Genomic DNA, 25,923 nt, shown 5'->3' on the forward strand with positions numbered 1-25,923 from the left:
TCTTGTCTGAGCAGTTGAGAATGAAGTGTGAAGTCATAAAAGACCTCTTGCAACATTTTAAGATATGAAGATCAAGTGTAGTATCCAGCTGAACAGCATTTTTCTCCATTTCATTGTTCACAATACTGCTGCTTTTGCTCCTGTAGGCAGCTAGATTGGATAGTTGTATAACTAAGGGACAGAAATGTTCTTATGGGTAATTTTGTATCATTTTTTTGATATATTAAAATACAAGGGATAGCACCCAGATGAACTGTACAAACATAATGGTGCTCAAAGAAGCTGTATTACCTGTTTCCTTGCTAAGCCTTGAGCTTCCAAAATATCATTTCTTAGGAGTTGAGGGACCATTGCCCAGTGGAATGGTATGTGATGTGAGCTGCTGCAGGAAGATGAAAAGAGAAATTGGAAATTGGGCAGATGCCCCTTTTTTGTTCTGGTGTCCCTGCCCAGTTTATGATGATTCCCCCTTTTGCTGCAGCACCCCTACACCACATTATTGTATTATAATACAGTATTGTATTATAATAATTATAATATTACTAGCTGACCGGGCGCATAGTGTCTGCGCCCCTAGTTCAACTCTTCTTCCCCTCTTCAGCCCCTTCTCCCTGAGACTGTCTTCCATCGGGCGTCTCTGACACCCGCCCGGCCTGCTTCTCCCCCCCCACCCACCGCCCGCGGTTTCTCCTGCCTCTTGCCGGTTTCTCGGTCCCCTTCGGCCACCGCCACCTCTTCATGGCGGCCCAGCCGCCCCCTGACCCCAGTGGGCGTGCAGGCTGCCGCCTCACCACAGCTGGGGCCACTGCCGCGGCCGCTTCCTCACCACAGCCGCAGCCATTTCCCCGGCAGCAGCTCAACAGCCTCCTGCCGTGAGTGAGCTCCCGCTGCCCAGCCTATTATTATTATTATTATTGTTATTGTTATTAATTCAATTTCTATATCGCCCTTCCAAAAATGTCTCAGGGCAGTTTACACAGAGAAATGACAAATAAATAAGATGGATCCCTGTCCCCAAAGGGCTCACAATCTAAAAAGAAACACAAGATAGACACCAGCAACAGTCACTGGAGGTACTGTGCTGGGGGTGAATAGGACCAGTTACTCTCCCCTTGCTAAATAAAGAGAATCACCACGTTAAAAAGTGCCTCTTTGCCAAGTTAGCAGGGGTGGGCCAATCTGGCGCCTCCACCGCCCAGCCAATCCGCTGGGTGCCGGGACGCATCCCCACAGGCACGTTTTCAAGGATTAATTATAAAGATACTGCACCACAAGGGGCAAGAGTTCCTTGACCCTCGGGCTTCCTTTTGGGAGCTCAGGTAGTGGCAGAAAGGAAGTGGGGAAAATGGCTTGTGCAGGCAGACGGTTCACACAAGCTCTGAATGCTGCTTAAGATTTTTATGGTTTTGTGAGATACACTCACTGTGATTACTTTGATTTGGTCTGACAAATCAACAAAGTGGCCTGATTTGATATAAATGCACAGTTCATAATAATATCAAACCTTGACTTAGATTTTCAAACTGTGTTTTTCCTGAACGAGTTGATTTATGTGGAGCTGATGAGTCTCTGAGAAGGATATGAAATGTTGGACAGAGAATAATGGCCAGTGTACTGAGGCATAGGTGGGGAAGGAAGAATAAGGTTTCATTGAGTTCTTTTGTGATCCACTCTAGTTTTGTTTCTTTTTTGTGGATTGTGTTCTCTATTTGTGGGTTCAGGAAACACTGCAATACAACACACTTGAATTCATACGCCCTTTAATTTTATTAATTTGAGTAACTCATCATCATAATGGAATTTTCTTCGAGGTATGGCATTTATGAACGCTGTCGAGAGTTGGTGGAAGCAGGTTATGACGTACGGCAACCAGATAAAGAAAACGTAACTCTTCTCCATTGGGCTGCAATCAACAACAGATTAGATTTAGTAAAGTAAGTACCTATGTTATGAAAATCAAATCATAGATTCAGACATATGTTGATAGAGCCCAGTCAGGATTGTGTAGCAGGGCTAGCATAAATATGGCCATGTAATTTAAATAGTTTTAAATAGTATATGTTTTGAGTCACTCCCTGATATTGATTGTAAAGAATTAAAAAAACCAAAACAAGTCAATATTGCATATGGCTTTTTGAAATGTGTTTCAGGCTTGCTCAACTTTGTCCCCGCAGCTGTTTTTGGACTACAGTTCCCATAATCCCCAGCTACAGTGGCCAATTGCCAGGGATTATGGGAGTTGTAGGCCAACATTTGCAGGAGGGCCAAAGTTGAGCAGCCCTGTATGTATATAGTGGCTGACATTCAGACCAAGAGTTGCTCACACTGATCGCTTCTGCTCATGCACACAAGGGAAGGGTGATTTTTTACTATTGTCCCCCTTGCCTCCTTTGCCTTGTGTTTTTAAGACATATTGTGCCTTCTGAACATATTTTCTTAAGGAGGGACTCTGAGGGACATATTTTCAGAATGCACATGAGGCTGCAGAGGGAAGGGTTGATCACAAAAAATGGCCTCTCCCCCTCTGCACACGAGTGGAAGCTCTCTGTGAGCATTTCTTGGTCTGGATGTCAGCAAGTGTGTGTCTTATTTTTCCAGAATTGTGTGTGATTCTGTAATTGTCAAAAGTTTGACCTACCCAGAAGCCAAATTAAGATCAGTTAATACACCTAATAGAGCAGCTGTTGAGTTTGTTTCCACAGTGCACTAATTTCTATATCAAAAGAATAGCATTTCTGCTTTTAAGTCATTGGTTAAAGTCTGATAAACTATATACAGTCAGTTATCTTTTGAATTAATTGTTATGAATGTTCAGTTGGCAGTACTTCAGGAAAGCCATGAGAAACGACTGCAGTTTATTTCAATTTAGGTTGATTAAATTTTCAGTACAAATAAACCCCCTCAATCTAAATTCTTATTTTTGATAGCATATGCCAACACCTCAGAATTTTAGAAATGGCACAAAACTCTGAATTATTTCAATGCTAATAATGCCCATTGTGGGAATTACTTTCTTCTGTATGATAAATCAGTTGCTGTTGTGTTTTTGTTTTTTTAAAAAATCTGGTTTCTAATTGTGTTTCTGATGAGTTAAGAATTATTTTGTTATAAGCTCCTTAGAGGGCCTTTGTAGCAAATAAAAATAAATCCTGGAAAGTCTAGAATTCAAATATTTCTCCATAGCCTTTAAACATTTTCATGTGTGTCTTTTAAAACACATTTAAAATCCTAACTTTATTCACTTCTTAGTGTATCTTAGTGCAGAACTTGCATCAGCTTACTTGCACAATAATGTTTGTATTGTGCACTGGCTGTCATTGCTTTCTGCCCCCATACAGGTTGTGATGCAGGAACACTTGACTGACATTTGTAGTGGTTTTTAGTCTACTTTGCTTGAGGAAAGTAAGCTTATGAGACGACCCAGCTGTGTGTGTGTGTTTGTGCCTGTGTCCCTATGAACTTTGCGATGCATGGCTCGATTTCAAATTTTCAAGTTTGGTATAGTTGTAGGGACACCTCAGTGGCATAGTTTGTGATGATGTGATCCACCCCAATTCAAGATGGAGGATGGGTGAACTTTTGAGGTGCAAATTGGCTAAGTTGGGAAGAAAGCACATGGGCTAACTTAGTGAAAGGAAAGTTGACTGGCTGGGTACATTTATTTCCCTTTCTCTCCCTCGCTGTAGGGAGAAAAAAGGAAATAAATTCATCCAGCCAGCATATGCTGGCTGGGAATGAGCTCTGGACACAGGCCCTCCGGGGACTGGGCCATGCCCTTTTTGCACGTCATGTAGTGCACACATGGGCATGGCCTGGTCTCTGAAGGGCCTGTGAGAGTCAGTGAGAGAGAGAAAGGGAAATAAATGCACACAGTCAGCAAATGCTGACTGGAGATGCGCTCTGAAGGGCTCACCTCTAGCGATCAGGCCATGCCCACGTGCGTGTGATGTCACGCGCAATGGGTGTCACTGGTGCACAGTGCACACACGGCGGGGCCTCTAGGTATGAGGCAGAACCTGTGCTTACATTCCCTGGCTCCACTACTGGCTCAGATTGACATACCCGTCAGTATGGGTGCCAAATGTGTGCCTGTTAGAAAGGGCCCTTAATTAGTAGCATTGGCAGGCTTTGTACTGCTTGCACAAATTTGTGTGCTTCTTTAGTTGTGATGGTAAAAACTTTTGTTTGCATTCTCTAGGGTGAATACAGACTTGTTTGTGTGTGTTAATGATCTTTTTTCTTTAGTCAAAATTGATGCTAATGGCATGAGTAGTCACTCATGTGAAACATTTTTCACTAGGTAATTGCTGTGTATTAAATTAAGTTCTGATAAACTGGCCTGATTTAAAAATGTTATTCAGCTTCTGTAGATCCTTAGAAAAGAAACTAATTGGGTTTTAAAACTTTTGTTTTAACCATTGTTAAAGCATTTCCAAGAAGGAAATCATTAATGGCCAAACAGGAAATAAACTTCAAATAAAATTATATTGATTTCCACAGCTGCTTTTGGTGTTTCACATTGCTCGATGCCAATGCTTTTAATTATTGTCTTTATTTATTACATTTACCTCTTTTATGCCTGCAGGTACTACATATCAAAAGGTGCTATTGTTGACCAGCTAGGAGGGGACCTAAACTCCACACCCCTTCACTGGGCAACAAGGTGGGGACAAATTTGAATATTTTGTTTCTTAAGTACTACATACTGTCTTTAACATGTACATGAAATCTCTGAGAGAGATCATTTGGAGATTTGCTGCAGGGTGTTATCGGTATGATGACACCCAAATCTATTTCTCCAAGTCAGCATCATCAGGAGAAGGCATAACCTCTCTAAATGCCTGCCTGGAGGCAGTAATGGGCTGGATGAGGGGTAACAAACTGAGACTGAATCCAGTTAAGACAGAGGTACTTATTGTGCGTGGTCAGAACTCCGGAGACAATTTTGATCTGCTGATTCTGGATGTGGTCACACTTCCCCAGAAGGAAAATGTACACAGTCCGGGAGTGCTTCTAGACCCACACCTCTCCCTGGTATCTCAGGTTGAGGCAGTGGCCAGAGGTGCTTTCTATTGGCTTTGGTTGATACGCCGACTGCATCTGTTTCTTGAGATGAACAACCTCAGAACAGTGGCGCGTATGCTGGTAACCTCCAGACTTGACCACTCTGTACATAGTCCGGAAACTGCAGTTGGTACAGAATGTGGCAGCCAGGTTGGGCTCCGGATCATCTTGGAGAGACAATATTACTCATATACTAAAAGAATTACACTGGCTGCTGATAAGCTTCCAGGCAAAATACAAAGTGCTGGTTATAACTTATAAATCCCTAAATAGCTTAGGCCAGGGTATTAAAGAGAACATCTTCTTCACTATCAGCCCCATCGCCCATTGGGATCATTGGGAAAGGTTTGTCTGCAGTTGCCACTGGCTCATCTGGTGGCCACACAGGGATGGGCCTTTTCTATTGCTGCCCCGAGACTCTGAAATATGCTTCCTGCTGAAATAAGAACCTTCCCATCTCTGACAACTTTTTAAAAGTACTTAAAGTACTATCTTTTCACCCAAGCTTTTAAATTGACTGCGGTTTTAAATTTCTTTAGGTTTTTACTTTCTGTGTTTTAATTTGTTGTAAACTGCCCAGAGACAGAAGTTTGGGGCGGTGAACCAAATACCAATTTGATAGAGAGAGAGAGAGATAAATAGGTGAAAATCGTTGCTTAATTGCAAATTGTTTTGGGAAAAACCCATGTGCAAGAACAATATGCTCATTGGGCAGCTTTCTACAGTGGGGAACCCCCATGTTCATTCAGTGGATCTTATCCAAGAATTGTTGATCCTAGACTGGAAGTTTCACTCTCTATGTCTTATACCTTCTACAGAGATGGAAGACTCTGCAGCAGGATCAACAGACATGACCCTAGGTATTAAACCTGCTCTGAAAGTGAGTTCAGTATCCAGAGTAAATTCCACATATAAATTAATGCAGATTCAGGTGCAGTTCAAGTGTTCACCTCTACAATAATGAGATGAGTGGGAAAACAGCAAGAAAATGTCCTTATACTGTATGTACAATCGCTTCTTCACTCCCTTCCCTGCCCACCACTGCTTAAATATTCTTTTACACAAAATATACTTATGTGGTAAAAAGGTAACCTTCAAGGTTCGAGTAATTTAAAAGCAAAAAGGGGATCTCATAGTAATTGTGAGATATTTCTACACTTTAGTTGTTATCTTAAACAACTTGATCACGTACGTAATATGCTGGCTAGTTTGTGTACCTTGGAGTCCCCCTTATTTTTGGAGAGGTAATATAGCCATTTCTGTTCCCTGCCTGTCTCCATACCTTGTCTCCTGCTTTCTAATATGTGGAAGATCCTTCATAGCAGGGCTTTTCTCTTTCCCTTGCCATAGTGAAAAGGTATACCTGGAGCAATGGTTGACTCTGCTGGTACTTGGGCTGACATGGAATTCCTCTCTTTCCAAAAAGAGAAAATATTGGCATTTCCTGCACCCTGTGAAGGGGAGAAGCAATTCTCCTCTTCCTTGTACAGTCTCTACTTAAAAGAAGAAAGAAATTAAAAATGGGCTGAAGCTGTAGAATTTAGATTTTAGAATCTAAATTCTAAAATTTAGATTGCTGGGCCTAGCTAAGTCTCAGGTTCTTGGCTATCCAAGCTCATAAAAACTTGTTGCTTGCTCCTAAGGGCTAGAAAAATGAGGAATAAAATTCTTCAGTGGTGTTGGACAATAGAACAACTTGGCCAGGTAAATTTAATGAAGCTAATTCCCAAGAGGTTTCTAAGAAAAAGATAATTTTTCTGAGGTGTGTGATCTTGAGGGGTATTATCTATTTATCATCATCATCAGTTTTATTACCGCCATTGGCCAGCAAAAATGGTAGTAACAAATATACACAATACGTCAATAAAACAATGCTAAAACACAATATGACAGATTACAATAAATAATAATACATTATTTAAAAACAACAGACAGCTCTCGCAGTTAGGCACTTAATAGGGACCTCAACCTAATGGCAATATAGAAAAATTTAGCCACAACTGCTGTAGTCCCAGGGCTTGAATCCGCGAGGCAGTAATAAGTATAAAAGAGATCACACCTTCCGGGAAATTTAAGTAGCAAAGGCGAAATGAGCTCTTCTCTAGCGTCCCGATACAACGAGCAGTACAACAACACATGGGTGACAGTTTCCAGAAGGCCAACGCCACAAGGGCAGAAAACCGCAACAGGATTATCTTTTGCAAACCTCCGATCCAAAAGAGAAGAGGGTAACACATTGAACCAGGCCCGGACAAATGCAGCCCGAAATTTGGAAAAATGTAGCGCTGTCAAATAACTAGCACCTCTATCTCCCCAGGGGTATTATCTATTTATATTTTCTACTGTGTATGGAGATCCTCATTGTGGGTTATTTCCCCAATTTTTGGAGGTCAAAATTAGAGCCCCTGGTGGCGCAGTGGTAAAAACTGCCGCCCTGTAACCAGAAGGTTACAAGTTCGATCCTGACCAGGGGCTCAAGGTTGACTCAGCCTTCCATCCTTCCGAGGTCGGTAAAATGAGTACCCAGAATGTTGGGGGCAATATGCTAAATCGTTGTAAACCGCTTAGAGAGCTCTGGCTATAAAGCGGTATATAAATGTAAGTGCTATTGCTATTGCTATATATTTTGAAGAATTTATGTGAAAAAAGTCATACTTCCCAATAACCTACAGATACCAAATTTTGATTCACAACCCATCCACTTAAATTAGCTGAGTGCACTACCTTTCACACCAGAATATGCTTGGGGACATGTTGAAATAACTTTTTTGGTATTTCTTAAGCAGACTTTCTGAATGTGTCATCATATTTTAACTGTTATTGTTCTCAACAGATGTTTAACTCAATAATCAGATCAATAATTCCAAAACAACCTGCCCAAGAAAAGCAGATCATCTGGATCATGATCTGTTATGCTCATAAGAGTGGGTTCTGCGCCTGTGCTGGACCATTCAGGTAGAATTGACTAGCTCCTCGAAGCCCTTAGCCCTGCCCCTTGCACATGGTACATTTCCTCAGTTTGAGCGGGCTCGCGTTTTCTCCTCAGTTCCTTTCTGGCTTCCATTGTGTCAGCACCTCGGACAGCGAGCTCCTTGGATTAGAACAATTTCTGTTTTTTAAAAAATATTATAATAGTTATTTTATTAAGTGTAAGGACTCGGACTGGACGAGACAACTCTTACTCTAAATACTCTCAACTTAGTCGAAATGGACGGTTTATTCGGTTACGACCTTGGATTGGACTCGTACTTTCATTCACACTTGAGTATGTTTTCCTTATTTTCCCATTATGGATAAGAAAAAGACTCTAAACTAAGCCTGCTCAACTGTGGCCCTCCAGCTGTTTTTGGACTACAACTCCCATAATCCCCAGCCACAGTGGCCAATAGCCAGGGATGATGATGATGATGATGATGATGATGATGATGATTAAGATTAATAATTCAATTTCTATATCGCCCTTCCAAAAATGGCGCAGGGTGGTTTACAAAGAGAAATAACAAACAAATAAGATGGATCCCTGTCCCCAAAGGGCTCACATTCTAAAAAGAAACATAAGACACACACCAGCAACAGTCACTGGAGGTACTGTGCTGGGGGTGGATAGGGCCAGTTACTCTCCCCCTGCTAAATAAAGAGAATCACCACGGTTTATGGAAGTTGTAGGCCAACATCTGCAGGAGGGCCGAAGTTGAGCAGGCCTGCTTTAAACACTGTGTTCACTGCAATGTTAAACTCGCGTCAACAGACAATCATGATTTGTGTTTGCTTTGTTTGGGGGAAGAACACAACACCTCCACTGTAAGATTAGTTTAACTTCCTCTCATCAAATGAGAAAAAATAGAGTGCTACGGTTGAGGGCTACCCTTTACGATGAAGTGCTCTGCCCTAGCACCCCAATGCTGAGTTCTCCGATCAACACTCCTGTGCCCTCAACATCGGGTACAGTGTTGAAGTTGACATTGGGCATGGTACTGAAGCCAAAGTCAGGGACTACCACTGTGCAATCTAAATCCTCAACCCGGGCTTCCATGGCAGCTTCTAATGAGACATTTAAAGCGCCAAAACTGCCTACGAATTCTTCCCATCATAAAAGGCATAAATCTTCTGATGCCGGAGAGGCACCACTGTACAAAAAACATTGAGAAGATTACATGGGCTACTGCTGTAGTCTTCCACCACATCCTGAGCCACTCCTTCCTCAATGACACTCCAATCGGCGCCAGTGACACCTCACACTCACCCTGCGACTCCAGAAGTCGTGGTCCTCAATCGTCCATCTCCAGCAGCTCAACGCCGAGCATCAACATTGACCTTGACATTGAGAGCAGCAATGGGATTAAGTACACATCTACATCCTCATTACTGATGGAGGACGTTCATACTCTCTTGGACAAGGGGGCAATATCGTCTGTTCAGTGGACAGATCAGTGGTAAGGGTTTTAGTCCTGCTACTTCCAGGTCCCTAAACAAGATGGGGGACTAAGACCAATCATAGACCTGAGGTGGCTGAACCATCATGTGGACGTGCGCAAGTTACGCATGGTAACATTGCAGAGCACCCTTCCTCTTATCCATGGGAAGGAATGGTTTGCAACTTTGGATCTCCGGGATGCGTACTTCCACATCGGAATCTAATCCAACCGCAGACAATTTCTAAGGTTTACAGTGGGACACCATGTCTACCAGTACAATATCCTGCTGTTTGGACTGGTGATGGCACCCCATCTATTTATGAAATGCATGGCTGCCATTGTGGCTCACCTTCAGGCACAGGGCCTAACCATTTTTCCGTGCCTCGAAGATTGGCTCCTGGTAGGAAGATGAAAAGACAAGTTACCTTTGCAAGTCTCGACAGTCCTGAGTTTACTCAAGGATCTGGGCATTCAGGTCAACTAGACAAAGTCTAGACTGGAACTTCCAAGCACATAGACTACATAAGGGCAGTTCTTGATCCATAGTTGCAATGTAGATTTCTACCAGAGGAACGCTTCCTCCACATCAAGGTACTAGGGACTTCCTTCATGATGCAACCCAGACAGTAATCCCATGCAGTTCAGAAACTGCTGGGCCTCATGACATCGTGCAACTCCACTGTGCACTTCACCAAACTAGGTTTCCGGCATCTTCAGCTTTGGTTTCTGTCTGCATTTCATCTGAATGTGGACAATGCACAGATGCTCTTAACAATTCATCCCCCAATTCTTGTGTCCCTACAGTGGTGGACAAAACAGAACAACCTGCTGTCCGGAGTCCTCTTCTGGGTACCCCAGCCTGGTTGACGACGGATGCATCATTACGGGGCTGGGGAGCCCATTGTGGGGATCTTCAAACTCAAGGCCTGTGGTCCAGTGTGGACCACCAGTACTGCTGTGGTAACCGAGCCAATGTCAGATGCACATAAACTTCTTGGAGCTCCTGGCGGTGTTTCAGGCTCTCAAATAGTTTTATTTGTCTCTAACAGATAAGCTTGTTCAAGTCAGTGTGGGTGTGCTGAAAAAGGTCTTACCTTAGCATACTGCACCCACCTCCAGACTGAGAGCTCGTTAGGGACCAACTCTTATGAGTGCAACAGATCACGATCCAGATAAACAGGTTGCTCACCTGTAACTTTTGATCTGGTGGTGATCCATTGCAGTCATAAGACCCTCTCGCCTGCCCTGCTGCAGTATGCAAAGTGACAATATGTATATATTCTGTGTAAACCACCCTGACCCATTTTTGGAAGGGCGGTATAGAAATCAAATAAATAATAATAATAATAATAATAGATTTCTGTGGCCCCTATGGTGTTGAGGTGCTCTTCAAGGTCTTTTGGAACTGCACCCAGGGCGCCAATTACCACTGGGATTATTTTGGTCTTTTTCTGCCACAGAAAAAGACCAAAATAATCCCAGTGGTAATTGGCGCCCTGGGTGCAGTTCCAAAAGACCTTGAAGAGCACCTCAACACCATAGGGGCCACAGAAATCATCATCAGCCAATTACAAAAAGCAGCTTTACTGGGAACAGCCTATATTCTGCGACGATATCTATAACAATTGACAATAATATTCAGCCATCCCAGGTCCTTGGGAAGGACTCAATGTCTGGATAAAACAAACCAGTTAATAACACTTGTCTGACTGTGTAAACAAGTAATACTAATAATATATTTGCAGAGAGAAAAAGACACTACTTAACTTGTAGAAATGCACACTGCTTCCATAAGACGTTTGGATTCCAATGTTGGTCCACCAGGAATTGAGGAGAAAATGCTAGCCTGTCCAAACTGAACAAATGCACCACGTGCAAGGGGCAGGGCTAAGCACTTTGAGGAGCTAGTCAGTTCTGCCCAAATGGTCCCGCATAGGCACAGAACCCACTCTTATGACTGCAACGGATCACCACCAGATCAATGGTTACAGGTGAGCAACCTGTTTATCTTGCTCAGATTCAGATTCACTAGTATTTAAATTTACCATAGATGGTTGTTATACAATAAAATGAATAATATTTGAAGTTGAAATCCTACAAATTTTAAACTGTTCTTTTACTTCCCTTTTGCAAGCACATTAATAAAAAATTCTATTACATATAGTTAATTTCTTGAACTTTCTGAGATGTGTAATCTACGCAAAATGACTTTGCCCAGCAAACAACTGGTGTCACCTACTAGTAGATAAAATAAATTATTCTATAATTGACTATTAAGACTCAAAATTTATGTTATGTAACCAAGCCTGGAAGTGGAACGCAGTTCAGTAACTCCAACTTGGATTTGGTGTGACCTGCATGTATCCTGAGTAAACAGCTGGTGCAAATGTGCCCTAAACCATAGAGATGTGTTTGTTTGTTTTTTTCAGTGCATGACCTGCTTACTTTGAGTCATGTGCTCTATGCTTGTGGTATACTGTTGTATGAGTTAATTTGTCAGGCAAAGGGACTAGGATGGATGGCCCTCTCCTGTAACAGGCAGTAATCTGGGCTGTTTTGAACTAGATGGCGTCTTGGTCTTCCAGTGCTTTGTATTTGATGGGTTTTGTTTTTTTTTAACCCTAATACTGTAATAAACTACTTTACAAAGTTCTCTGTATCTTCTATTCTTATTATCTTAGACAGGGTCATTTATCGATGGTTGTACAGCTGATGAAATATGGTGCAGACCCATCATTAATTGATGGAGAAGGATGCAGTTGCATTCACTTGGCAGCCCAGTTTGGACATACTTCTATAGTCACGTATCTAATAGCCAAGGGACAGGTTCGTCCATCCTTATTAACTGTAGCTTTTACTTGTGGTTGCATTACAGACCCAATTTTCATGGGTTATTCATTGTAAAAAAAAAAAAAATGTATGTAAATATATTAGAAATTATTCTGTCCCACAGAGTAATTAAGAGACTGGCAGGGATACTCAGTCAGTTTTGACTGAACAAAAACTTGTTCACCATGCCATACTGACTGCAAAATGGGCATGAAAAATATAATTACAATTTTCATATGAAACACACAAGATAACTGGGATAAAATGTGTTCCATTCTGAGGTATGTTGCTTATAAAGTGTCACTTGTTTATCCACATCTAAAGAGTAGCTATGGTCTTTTAAAAAATGGTAAATGAGTCCATATTTTTTTCTGGTATTATGCTCATAATACTCAGGATTTTTCAGCAATCAACCCAACTTGGATCCATTATCAGGATCTGAAGTCAGTTTGCTCAAGTCGATTCTATGTCCAGTTGGTGCACTGCCAAGTTAAGACTGCTGAAAAATCCTGAATTCAGATGACATGCTCTGTGTGAGCATGTGTTGGGGCAGGGATCTCAGATTTTTGTTGAAGCAGCTTTCTTTGATTGTGGGAACTGATCCATAGTTTATCGTTTGGGGGCAGGCCACAGGATTATGTATCCATCTTCTCCTTCCCTTCTGAAGCTCATTTTTCCTCACCATACTCTGCTAGTCTAAATGGGAGGTAAGCATTACACTGGTGCACTGCTTCATTGACTGCAGTTAAAACTAACCAGGAATTGCTGCTTAAGCAGAGTTCAAAATATGCTTCAAATCAGTTTCAATTGGGAAGGGAGAGCATACTATTTTTTAAAAATTACACATTTTATATCCCGCACTTCCTCCAATGAGTCCTGAGCGGTGTACTACATACTTAGGTTTCTCCTCACAACAACCCTGTGAAGTAGGTTAGACTGAGCGAGAAGTGACTGGCCCAGAGTCACCCAGCAAGTATCATGGCTGAATGGGGATTTGAACTCTGGTCTCCTTGGTGCTAGTCCAGCACTTTAACCACTACACCACACTGGCTAGTAATACTATTTCTATTATTTACGTACCACCTTTCAACAACAAAAAAGTTCTTGTAAGTGGTTTACCTAAGAAATAAATAAAAATAAGATGGTTCCTTGCCCCAAAGGCTCATGGTCTTGAAAGATACATGAAGTAGACATAAGTGACATCCATTGGAAGGATGTTATGCTGGGGTTGAATAGAGCCAGTTGCTCTACCCCTGCTAAATATGACATTTTAAAAGCTACAGTAAATTCTGATATTAGCATTAAAACATTGTGTATTTCTGTACATGAATGCTATAAAATCTAAATGCTGAGCAGATTCTTGAGAATCTCAGATTTTATTTCTAAAATGTTTGCAGTACTCGTGGAGAAAACCCCAAAAATATTATGACTACCTAAGTCATAACTAAATCTGGATGCTGCCCACTGATTTTTAGTGGTCAGAAAATGGAGCATGGAGCCTGCTGTTCAAGAAGCTGCACAATTCTTTGCAGTTGCAGAGTGTGACTGCCGCCGGCCCCGCTCACCCCGCCCCCATGTTTGACATCAGACACGGGGTTAGCCACACCCCCGCGTCTCATGTCAGACAAGGGGGCGTGGTCTGGCTCCCAAACTGAGCCACAAGGCCCCACAACCACTCCTGGCCACCTTTGTTTAGCTCCCGAAGGGGCTGCATGGGCCCTTCAGGAGCTACTTAGGCTGGTGCTGCATTTGCAGTGCAGCCGCGCCGCAATTGCAACGGCCATTTAACTCTCAAATGGGGGCTGCGTAGCCCCCGCTCGAGAGCTAAACCAGCACCCCCATGTCTGACGTCAGACGCGGGGGGAGTGTTGGCGCTGTGAGGCGCGTCCTCTGATTGGGCCCGGCCCGGGTTATTTGAACCTTTTGGCCCAATGGTGACTCCGCCCCTGATTCTTTGGTTCCTAGCCATTGTACTTGTTTTCTCTTTGTGGTGTTGATGTGTAATCTTCCAGTCACTTATTATAATTTTGTGCTGGCTTCTTGTAAAAGTAGCTTACTTGCAACAGCAGGTGGTGCTCTAGCATATATTACAATATATGATCTCATATTATATTTGCACAAAGTGGTAAATTAAGCATTCTGTACTATGTGTGAACTTCACTGAATAGATTTAAAAATATTAGTTACCATCTTTGCATTACTGCACCAGTTCATGTTGATTTATTGATCTCTGAATTCTTTCATCAACTTTAATCAGTTTTGCTTGTCTGATTACTGCTACTCTTTCCATCAGGATGTAGATATGATGGATCAAAATGGAATGACTCCTTTAATGTGGGCAGCTTACAGAACACACAGGTAACTGCTCATTCAAAATCAGACCTATTTTAAATATTTTGTATCAGTAAATAAAATATAAACTATATAACATATGTAAATAGATATCTACCCTAAATTTAGTTTTTTGGCTACTTTGGAGAAAAATAAGCCTTATTACAAAGAATTCTTGTGAGGGAATTCTTCAACATTTGTCTTATGTAAGAAAAATAAAACATTACAAAACACTTTGAATTGTTACTTTGTTATAAAGAAGGTACAATAGCAAGCCTTCTACCAGCCATATGTTTTTCCTATAGGCCAGACCGCAGTTCTTGTAATTTCATATTAAATTTGTCCCTTCAACACTTGGAAGGAGGTGAGAGCATTAATTCATGCAATCCAGTTTAAGTATCTTTGTCTTGCATTAAAAGCACTAGTGACTTGGAAACTGTTAGTTTCTATAGAATTCTGCCTCACAGACTGAAAACTGATCATTAGTGCTTATTTCATAAAGCGTATTTTATAGAGCTCAGTAGGAGAAAAATACTGCATTTTATTACTGGAGAAAGATATTTGATCTGTGTTGCATGAATAAGTACTCCCTTGAAGGGGATTGTTCACTGGATATAATGGTGTCCTTGTTGATATAAATTTGCTTTATTTTTCAGTGTGGACCCAACTCGGTTGCTGCTTACTTTTAATGTTTCAGTGAATCTGGGAGACAAATATCATAAGAACACAGCTCTGCACTGGGCAGTACTAGCAGGAAATACTACAGTGATTAGTCTTCTTCTAGAAGCTGGAGCTAATGTTGATGCCCAAAATATCAAGGTAAATTTCTGTTTGTTTTATGGAAAATCTGCATTTCTAATCAATGTAGAATTCAGTCGTCCTATCCATGTACTCTTTGTGAGGGTTGACCCCACTGTGTTCATCCTTGACCGCTCTTTCAGACATCCATGCCCTTTTCCCCATCAGCCCCAACCACCTTATGTGCATCCTCTCCTCTCAGCCCATGATCATTTTCAGCCCACTAACTCTCTTCTTTCAGCTGCACTGCCTCATGGACCTGCTTCTCCAGCGTGTTAGACAAATACCAGCTGCTAACACTATTTGCTCAGCTGAATTATAAAATAAGTTTTTAAAGAATGTAAGCCTGCATCAGTGAAAACTGCAAATCTTAAAATTCTCTGTTTCCAAGGTCCGTCCTTTCACTTTTTAGTTCACAAATTAAATCTGTCTAAAAATATCTATAGTATGGAACATCTGTGTGTTTGCCTCATTGGCAAGCAGCAGTAGACCATGTTATCTTTCTTCAGACATGCTTTTATTTTGAAACAACAGTTATAAGATGGCACACAAAGGTAAAAGTAAAAGAAATGATACATTAAACATGTAGCCATATTCCTAAATTAATGTAATTTATTGGGAGGATTTATATTACTGAAGAGCGTTTGTAGTATCTGGGCAGAAGTGGACTGAAAGGAGGAAAACTTTACCACTCTGCAACATTTGCTGCAATAAAAAAGACTGATATATAGAGCAAGGATGCACTGGTGCACTGGAGAGAGCAGCCTAACAAAACTTTCCAACGAACTGCACAATGGTTATTTGGCAATTTTTGGAAGCCCTCTGTGCCACCCAAAATCATGTCCCTAAGGGTTGCGCAGCCTCCCTTGCACCAGATGCTTCTCAGGGGCATCTGGTGGACCACTGTGGGAAACAGAATGCTGGACTGGTTAGGCCTTGGGCCTGATCCAGCAGGGCTGTTCTTAAATTCTTATATTTGCATATGAGATTCCCTTCCTTGTCATTTTATGGCACATGATGGAAAGGGGTATATGTGTCATTGCCTTCTTCCAACAGAGTCTGGCCTAAAAAACTCTTTGCTTATTTTATTCTTTAGGATATATGAAGGTCCTACCCATTATGCTCCCAATAAAATTTTGGATTATTGTGGCACACAATTGGCTTTATCAAGGTTTTAAGAAACTATTACTGACTGTTCATACAGCATGAAGTGATCTAGCCTCTAGTGTTTGAAGAGGCAGCAGCCTCTTGAAAGCACTAACTTTAGCAAATTGTATGTTTAATTGTGAGCTGCTCTTCATTATGCTTTGAGGGAAGTCTCTTTAGAAAATGGAAGTTTTAGTGAAGTACAAAAAGTCCATCAAAAAAAATGTACCAGCTTATTTCCTTTCTATCGCAGGGCAGCTTGAAATTGTGTACCAAGCAACTAGTTTCCCAGAATGCTATCATTTATACACTAGCTGGGCCCGGCGCAGAGCATCTGCAGTTATTCCAGCCTTTTAAATATCTGTGCAGGGTTGTTCTCTGTGCCTTATGCATCAGTGGGAGGCAAGAAAAAACACTAGCTCTTCCAGATAACCCCCATTACACAGGCACTCCAGGTTCTCTTCTTTGTGTCCCTGTTAATACATATGAAAGGAAGCCTGCTCAAGTGGAAGCAGGAGGAGTTTTTCTCGCCCCTCCTTCCCCATCGGCTCTCCCCCACGTTCTCAGGCCCCACCCCCCACTGCCACTTTCTGCCACCCCCCACCCCCCGCCGGCCATCGCTGTTGCCGTTTTCTCCCCTCCCCCCCGGCTGCTGCCGCTTACCTTCCCCCCTCCGCCCGCATGCCTGTCCTCTGCCCCTCCTGGTAGCTCGCTTGCGGACCCTTGTGAGAGCTGCCACACATGAGATTAATGAAAGGTATGTCTTAGAGAGAGAGAGAGAGAGAGAGAGAGAGAGAGAGAGAGAGAGATATTGAGTTTCTTGTGTTTGTCACTACTGCTCTGATATGTTCATGCTCACCAAGTAAAGTTGGTCTGACTGAGCTTCAGCTTAGAATTGCTTCAGACGCTACAAAATGCCTACATGGAACTGCAGGAATTTCTCTGTAGATGACTTCTTCCAAGGGTCATGTATTCATCTGAAATGAGCTGAAGGCACCTTTTTCAGCTGATGCCCTTCTTCAGGAAACCCCCGAGTCCTCATCTGTTGAGCTCTGTGAGTTAGAGTTTAGTGTAAGGTTTTCTGTTGCAGTAATACTTAGCTGCCTATCAGGTAGTGACATCTCTGTGATGATGCTGAATGATGCCTATTTTTGAAAGCTGTGATTAGATTGCATAGACACGGAGAAGAGTCAGGTGGTTTGTTTTAATTCTAGCATGGATTGTCTACTAATATGTCTCCGGATCTTGGCCAGTGTGGTATATGTAATAAAGACTGGTACTTATCTATAGATCACCCCCATGCCTCCATTTTCTCATCAGTACCTTTTGTCTTTAAGCTCTTGGACTGTCCCAAGGGCTTAGGGTGGGTAATGGAACCTTTCTCATCCTTCAAAAGATAGAGATACAAAACATGATGCTGCTCATTTGTAACAAGGATCTTCTAGGGTTGCAACAGGATAGCAGATTGTACTCGGTGATGGATTGTGGTATATCTTTTGAGATGAGTAATCATATTTTTATTACTTTAAAAGAAACTTTTGGCTGTGCAACATGAAATAGTTGAACATCCAAACCATATGCATTACATTACTGTAATTCTTTAGCCTTTTTAGGGAATATTTTTGTGATTTTTTTGAAAGGAGTGAAAAGTTTTATCATAAATGATGTCCTTAACTTTAAAAGAAGCATTTATTTTTGCTGGAACATTTCCTGTGGGATTCTTCTAAATATAACTGTTAACTCTAAAAATGAAAGGTCTTGCTCTTTAAATGGAATAGCAAGTTGAGTGAAGCATCACGTCAGTAAGTCAGATTTGATTTTGGATAGATTATACTGTGGCTTTGTTAGAAACTGCTAGTGAACATTCAACTTTCCAAGGTGAATTTAGGATATGGGAGCTGCCTTGGTGAGGGGCTCTAAAATACCACTGTGGGAGCTATAAAATACACAGTCCTGCTGCTGTACAAGAGGACAGTACTGGGAGTGCTCCTTCTTGTGCAGTTGTATGGGGTGTGCAACTTCCATTTTCCCCAATGGAAGTTGCACACTCCATACAATTGCGCAAAAGGCAACTGTGCCCTCTTGTGCAGCAGTGTGGCTGCGTATTTTAGAGCCCCACACCCACAGTGACACTGATGGGTTTGGTGCTGCTGCCAACATAATGCTGTGGGGTATATAAGCCAATGTTAGTTCCCTTTACCTTTGCTGGTTGAGTGACCGTAACAATAAAGATTTGATTTGTTCCTTTTACCTTAGCTATTCTGCTAAAGGAAAAAGAATATAGCAGTAAGCATATTGGAAGTAAACCCCATCACAGGGATGACATTAAGGGGTTGCCATATAGAAAAACGCAAGTACAGTGGTCCCTCGACTTGCGAAGTTAATCCGTTCCGAATGCACGTTCGTAGGTCGAAAATTTCGTAAGTCGAAAAGCGCACCCATGGAGGTCTGAAAAAATTCATAAGTCAAGTAAGCCGCATCTAAAAATTCGTAAGTCGAGGAAACCGCATCTAAACCGCCAATGGTTTCCGTTCGTAGCTCGAAAAATTCGTAAGCGTGTGGCCATTTTTGTCGTTCGTAAGTTGAAAACATCGGATGTCGAGTAGTTCGTAAGTCGAGGGTCCACTGTATCCACTTTGGAAACTTTTGCTATGAAAGCTTGACCTGCAGTAAATTGGTTTTGTGTGGTGTAGTTATTTATGATATACGAAATGCAACCTAGTACTTCTTTATAGAAAACATATTATGGTCTTTTCCTAGAATTTCTGAGGTTATGCTATAGAAAGAAAAAGTACATACTTATAAATTTGCTTTTGTAAAAACTTTACTTAGCACATTTTTATACTGCCTCATGTACAAATCACTGGGCAGTTTACAATTTTAAAACACAATATTTAAAACAGTTTATCTTAAAAATAATAACTTAAAAATAAGTTATAAAAATAACTTAAATTTAAAACTATGGACTAATAGCTTTATTAAACCGGTATGTTTTCAATTTTTTTAAAAATCCAAAGATGGGGAGGCTCTAATTTTGTTTGGGAGTTCAATCCAAAGTCCTTTATTGGGGCAACCCTAGAAAAGGCCCAGTTTTGGTCACCACCAAATGTACTGGTGGCAACTGCAACTGGACTTCCCCTGTTGATCTTAATAGGTGTTGGGGTTCATGAAGAAGGCATTTTCTTAAATACTTTGGCCCAAGCCAGTCAGGGCTTTATAGGCCTGGTTATAAAACCAGTGTTTTCTCTAATTTTTTTCATCTGTGTGCGGAATGAATTTTGTTCTGGGCAGCAGTATCAAGACAGTGTGTGCACACATGCATTCAGAATGGGGTATTCCTGAGTCAACCTGAGCGGGATCTAAAATTAACTGAGCGGACATAAAAAAAACTTGCACGCGCACGCCTTAGCGGGAACAATGGTAATAACCAACACTTCATATTTTGCCCAAAAAACTTATTGGCAGCCAATGTAGTTCTTTCAAAAGGAGTGATGTGATGGTAACCTTGGAGACCAGCCTGACTGCTGCATTATGTACCAGTTACAATTTCCAGACTATCTACGAAGGCAGCCCAATAAAGAGCACATTGCAGTAGTCAAGTCTGGATGTTACCAGCATGTGCACCACTGATTTTAAGGTCATTCATCTCCAGAAGTGAACATAGCTGGCATATCATTCAAAGCTGATAAAAGGTACTCCTGGCCACTGCCTCAATCTAGGAAATCAGGGAGAGCTTTGGGTCCAGAAGTACTTCCAGATGATGTACCTCTTTCTGTGGTAGTGTAACCCCATCCAGAACAGGTAGATCTAAACCACTTCCTAAGTTCTTACCTCCCACAACAAGCACTTCTGTCTTGCCTGGATTAAGCCTTAGTTTGTTCTCCCTCATCCAGCCCATTACCGACTCTAGGCAGGCACTTAGAGAAATGAGACCATTTCCTGATGAAGCTGACATGGAGAAATAGATTTGGGTGTTAGCATGTTGATAACACCCTGTAGCAAATCCCCTTATGCTCTCTCCCAGTGGTTTCATGGAGATGTTAAAAAGCATTGGAGATGGAATGGAGCTCTGTGAGACCCCATACAGTAGCTTTCATTTTGAAGAGCAAGAATCTCCAAGTGACACCATCTGGACAATCTGCCTGAGAAGTAGGAGCGGAACCACTGCAAAGTAATACCTCCCACTTCCAACTTACTTAAACACTTAAACTGGTTTTGAACATATAGGTCTCTGTGAGGATGTGAACACTTCATAGCTGGTGGGTGGCTGAGCACAGCCTTGCCCATGAGATTAGGGAAGAGCAAGACAGGCTGGCCATTATAGCAGTGCAGGCTGAGCCGGGGTCACAGCACAACCACAGGGTGGAAGAAAAGAAACTGGACCTCTCAGGAGCCAGTCATAGGTTGTTCTCATGAAAGGACAAGCTCATGTGAGATGGCTGTGTGCGCTCTCTCTCTCTCTCTCTCTCTCTCTCTCTCTCTCTCTCTCTCTCTCTCTCACACACACACACACACACACACACACACACACACACACACCAGGTCAATGGAGTGTGTGTGTGTAGATAATGAGGGTAGAAAAACCTGTCAAGTTTCAGTGTGAGCAGCTAAGAGAGTCTGGAGGCAAGAAGCCATAGAAAGAGGGCAGAAAGTGGCTTAATTTCCCTTGCTCTATTACTCAAGCAGGGTTCAGAAGTCCTTCGGCAGTTGCAGGGAACCCACAGCATCATTTAATATTATGCACAGTGGTCAAGAAATGTTGGCTCATTTCACCAGCCAGACAAAATATTTTACTCATCAGATGGTTCCTTGAGCTATGTTGGTTCATTCCCTGGGATTTTTTCACTCATTAGGCATCATTTTTCACTCATCACAGATTGGATTTCCTGAGCCCTGATTATGTATTTGAGATCATATTTGTGGCAGGTCATCTCATATCTTGAAATTCTCAATTTAAAAAGGGATTTGATTGCTGCATAGTAACTTTTGATTGCTGTATAGATATGGGTTGAAAGCCTTCATTTCAACATATCTATAAAAATCATGTGTTTACCATGGCTTCCTATTACCATACAAAGAATTGGTGCTGATCATGATTTCTAGATTTTTTTTTTTAAGCTCAATTAATCATTTGATCTGAAGGGGCTAGGGATATTACATGATTCTACAATATAAACAATGGCCTGCTGGAGCAGGAGTAGCATTTATACTGGGCATTGTCTCTCCAGGGGATAATTCTTATGGTGATTGTAAAAGGATGAGCAAATCAGTTGTGTCTAGGTCAGGAAGCTATATACAGCCTAGAAAACTAGTAAATGTGTGGACAAGCAGCGTTGCTTTTGAACTTCTTCCTGTTTGCTTTCTGCTGAGGCAAGTTCTATTCTGTTCACTGACTTCCTTGGTGGTAAATGTTGAGGCTTACACTGCCCAAGGATAGAGCAAACTCTTAAGCTTGGGATAAGTTCAGTTCACAGTGTACGTGAAAAGCAACTAAGGACCAGAAAATACAGTTTCCCGGTTTCTGCTCCTATTACATTCCCTTCTAGCAAACATCAGAATGAGATTCCAAAGCCTCACACAGGTTTCAGTGCATGAAACCTATTGCTAGAAGTTAGCCATCTAACTGGTCAGGCATCTGCTTTTTTGATGCAGGGATTCAAGTGCACAATCCTTGGAATTTGTACACTGTCTTTAAGACAATCTGCCTTTCCTGGGTAACTTTTTCTGTTTCTGGTACCTGTCTCATTGTTTTTTTAGGCGGGGGCCGAACGATGGAGGAGTCAGCCATTTTTCAAGCCTCCATGAATTCTTTGTTTAGGAGGGGAGTTACCTTCAATAGAAGAGAGGAGGAGTGCAAAACTGGAGCTGGAGGTACCTTCAGTTGGTTGTCTTTTGCCTCCTCTGTACTACAAGAACACAGTCACACCTTTCTTTCTGACTTGAAAAAAAGTTGTACCAGCTATCAGCTTGAAATCTTTGGGTTGCATTCAGAGTTGTGCAGGCAGAAGGAATTACCCACAAGGAAACTTCCCTGCTCTGCCTCCCTGCAGCAGCCCCCTTTGCCCTTAAAAAAGTTTATCCTGTGGATCAGAAGTTCCTTCAGAAGGGAACAGAATAAAATATAGATTTGGGTGTCGGGTGATTGCCAAAAATCAGAGGGAGATTCAGTCTGCACATAGAACTCTTCACATGGAAAGTGTCTCTTGTCTGATTTTCAGACAGAGAAAAGAGACGTTCCCTTTCACGTACACTGTGAATTCCCCTTTTTTCCTGCATCCCACATCCTGCTCCATTCCAGAGAGTCACCCATCCCTCAGAACCAGAAGAGACTTTTCAGGAGGCGGCGGGGACGGGGGGAGGCGGCAGGGAAGTACATTTGTGTGAGGCCTGGTACAACTCATTGTCATATGTTAGCTTTAGGATATAGTCTGCCAACACTGCATTGCAGAGTCTTTTTGGGACATTGGATCGTAACTTGAAGATTACCTTGCACTGAGTCTTTGCAACTGGAGCCATAGGCCGGTTTTAGCAACTTTTCATGTTGTCCTGGCAACCGATCTCTTGTCTAAGGCAATGAATGACTTAACCCTTCTGCCCTCATTGGACTATCCCTGCAATTGGTGAGGCTAAGGCTTGCCATGGAGCCCCCAGGCATCTTTAAGAAGGGATGTTTGAAAACTCCAGAAAGGAAGCCAGTTGCCTTTTAGTTTGGGCTCCTTCCACTTTATCATTTACATATTAGGTGCTAAACTGCTAATTCATTGTTTCAGTTTTCAAGTGCAAGTATCAGAGATGGAAGGACTTCTTCTTGACATCCTGGTGATGAGGCATGTTCAAGTGGGAACAGATGTTAGGCATATTTGCTCCACCAAAGAAACTAATGTAATGCAAAACTAACAGGCTTTTAGTTTGCCCCTGTTCCCTGGGACATGGAATGGGGGCAGCTAGGGAAAGGCAAACAGATAAAGCCACAAAACCCTAGCTGCAGTCCAAAAGAGGAGCAGAACTTCACATAGGCAAGTAAGTGAGGCTTATTCTGCATCCACACACACACCCGCATAACCCAACTGCATTGCATTCATGGGGTTATGTATCACTGCTCTGTCAAACAGATTTTTGTTCAGACATCTCACATCTGTGAGCTTGAGATTTTTGATAAAATTAAAGAGTAGTTGTTATAGTTCTATTAAATGGCAGCATTCTGAAAGTGCTAGCACCTGTGTCTCATATTTTCATTAAGCAACATTATAATGTTTTGTCTTTTTCACCCAAAGGTATTTTGTGTCACAAATCACACAGCATAAGGAATGTTTTGCTAGGTAAAGCTTGAGATCTATTATCAGGAGGTAAAATTCTCATCTATGCAGTTTGTTTGAAATATATGACAAGAGATAATTTCTTTAAGATTCTTAGTTGTAGCAAGTTGTTTTTCTATCATGTGCAAGGTTCTTTCATTTTATATTTAAACAATGATGTGTGTTGACATAAATCTGGCATTCCTGTTGACTTAAATTAAAAGAATTTCAGGAAGCAAGGCTGGAAAAGCTCATAGAGTTACTGCCAGTCAGAGTCCTGCACTTGATGGGCTGATGATCAGACTCCATATAATACAGCTTCGGATGTTCATATCTCGATTTGTTTAAGCAGATTTTGTGAACATGCTCCCCCTCCCCCTGCTGTTTATCTGTCTTGGTTTACAAGCCCCCATTGCTGCTGTGTGTCTTTTGTTTCTGATTTATTTTGGGATTATTTGATTCCCACATCTAATAAAGTTGTCTTGCAAAGTTTCATTATACTTTGTATATGTATAATATATGTACTATATTATGTACTTCAGTCAGTACTTTGATGATCAGGGTCTGCGTATCTGGCGGGGTGGGGAGAATTGGAGATAAAGCAATGCAAATATACAGTAGTTTTTGAATGTCTCTTTAAAATGTACCTTGTAACTGTACAGGATGTAACTGTCCAAGTATGTTTTAAAAAATTTAAATGGTGAAATGCTGCTTTGCCCTGAGCTATTTTTGGAGGGGTGGTATAGAAATCGAATGAATGAATGAATAATTGTCCTCATTCTATTTCAGGGGTTCCCAACCTGCAAGTCCAGATGTTGCTGAACTACAACTCTCATCATCCACAGCCACAATAAACTGTAGCTGGGGATGATGGGAGTTGTAATTCAGCAACATCTGGAGCACCACAGGTTGGGAACCTCTGTCCTTCTGTTTAGTGATTTGAGCATTATCATTTCACTTTGAACCCTTTTTAAAGAATTTTATATCAAGCCCTGTAGCAAATAGCAGATTTAAGCCCAGCCTTTGTCTCAGAGCAAGCCCACATGGGGGAAATAAAAATCCTGAATCATTCCCTCCATGTTTACTCAACAAAGGCTGTTCCTTTAAAACTTAACCGTTCCTTGGTAGTTATATCGCTGCCACCACACCCACTTTTTAACAGAGTTTAATCCCTCCCTGGTGTGGGTGAAATTCCCGGGAAAACTCTCCTTCTCTTTGCTAATGGAAAAATACAAAAACCCCTCCATGTGCAGTCTACACATGAAGAGAACACTTGGTAGTGATTTTCTGAGCAATTAACATTGAGGCATGTTTGCACCACAGTAAAGCCCCTTTTCCTGAGTTAAAAATCCACTCAGACAGGTAAAATGCAAAGAACCAAAAAGAGAAAAACTTTATTCAAAATACTACAGACTGCTTCAGTCTGTGGCTTTGTCAGCTTCAAGCTACAGGTAAAAGGGACACTCAGCAACTACAAGAATACTTCAAAAAGCACCCTCAGATGATATTGGGGCATCAAACTTTAAAAATCGTGGTTGCATAGTTGCATAGAACATAAATGCAAGAAAACACAAAAAGCCCCCTTGAGAGTTTACAGAGACTTTTACAATGCACTAGTTGGGAAAAGGGCACTGGCTTGGTTTGCCTTGATTTGTTACGTTACATATAAAAACACAATAAACCAATTGTAGGGATTTTCATAGCACGAAAAGAAAGAAATCTAATGTGTTAGCTAACAAACTGTTCCCTTGCTAAACATTTCCCTGAAGCCAAAGCCCTGGCTTCTTTCCTGAACTCACCAAATCCATGGTAGAGACTTCAGGCCCCTGCAGTCATCCTGGTTGCTGCCATTGCCCGGCCAGCCAACCTGTTGTTCGCCCTGTCTGGCTCCAACTGAGAACAAAGACAGCCTCTTCTTCCTGCTGCCAGGCCCACTAGGTCCCGGCCACTGTGTGCTGAGTGGCTGATCTCCAGAGATCAGTGCCTGTCAATCAGGAGAGGGTTCACTTCTGGTTCACTCTTTACAGGAAAGGAAAGGCTGTTAC

General features: G+C 41.8%; 1 protein-coding gene across 1 annotated transcript in view; it reads left to right on the forward strand.

Moving 5' to 3' along the window:
• The window catches only part of ZDHHC17 (zinc finger DHHC-type palmitoyltransferase 17), an 80,588-nt gene that overhangs the window by 26,757 nt on the left and 27,908 nt on the right, over positions 1 to 25,923 (forward strand). Inside the window, exons 3-7 of the mRNA XM_053252738.1 lie at positions 1,812 to 1,934; positions 4,586 to 4,663; positions 12,161 to 12,305; positions 14,602 to 14,666; positions 15,296 to 15,458. Of these exons, the coding sequence (XP_053108713.1) occupies positions 1,812 to 1,934; positions 4,586 to 4,663; positions 12,161 to 12,305; positions 14,602 to 14,666; positions 15,296 to 15,458 (574 nt within the window). The remainder of the gene's footprint in view (positions 1 to 1,811; positions 1,935 to 4,585; positions 4,664 to 12,160; positions 12,306 to 14,601; positions 14,667 to 15,295; positions 15,459 to 25,923) is intronic.

The sequence above is a fragment of the Hemicordylus capensis genome, chromosome 5 (assembly GCF_027244095.1).
Source record: "Hemicordylus capensis ecotype Gifberg chromosome 5, rHemCap1.1.pri, whole genome shotgun sequence".
NCBI classification, from domain to species: domain Eukaryota; kingdom Metazoa; phylum Chordata; class Lepidosauria; order Squamata; family Cordylidae; genus Hemicordylus; species Hemicordylus capensis.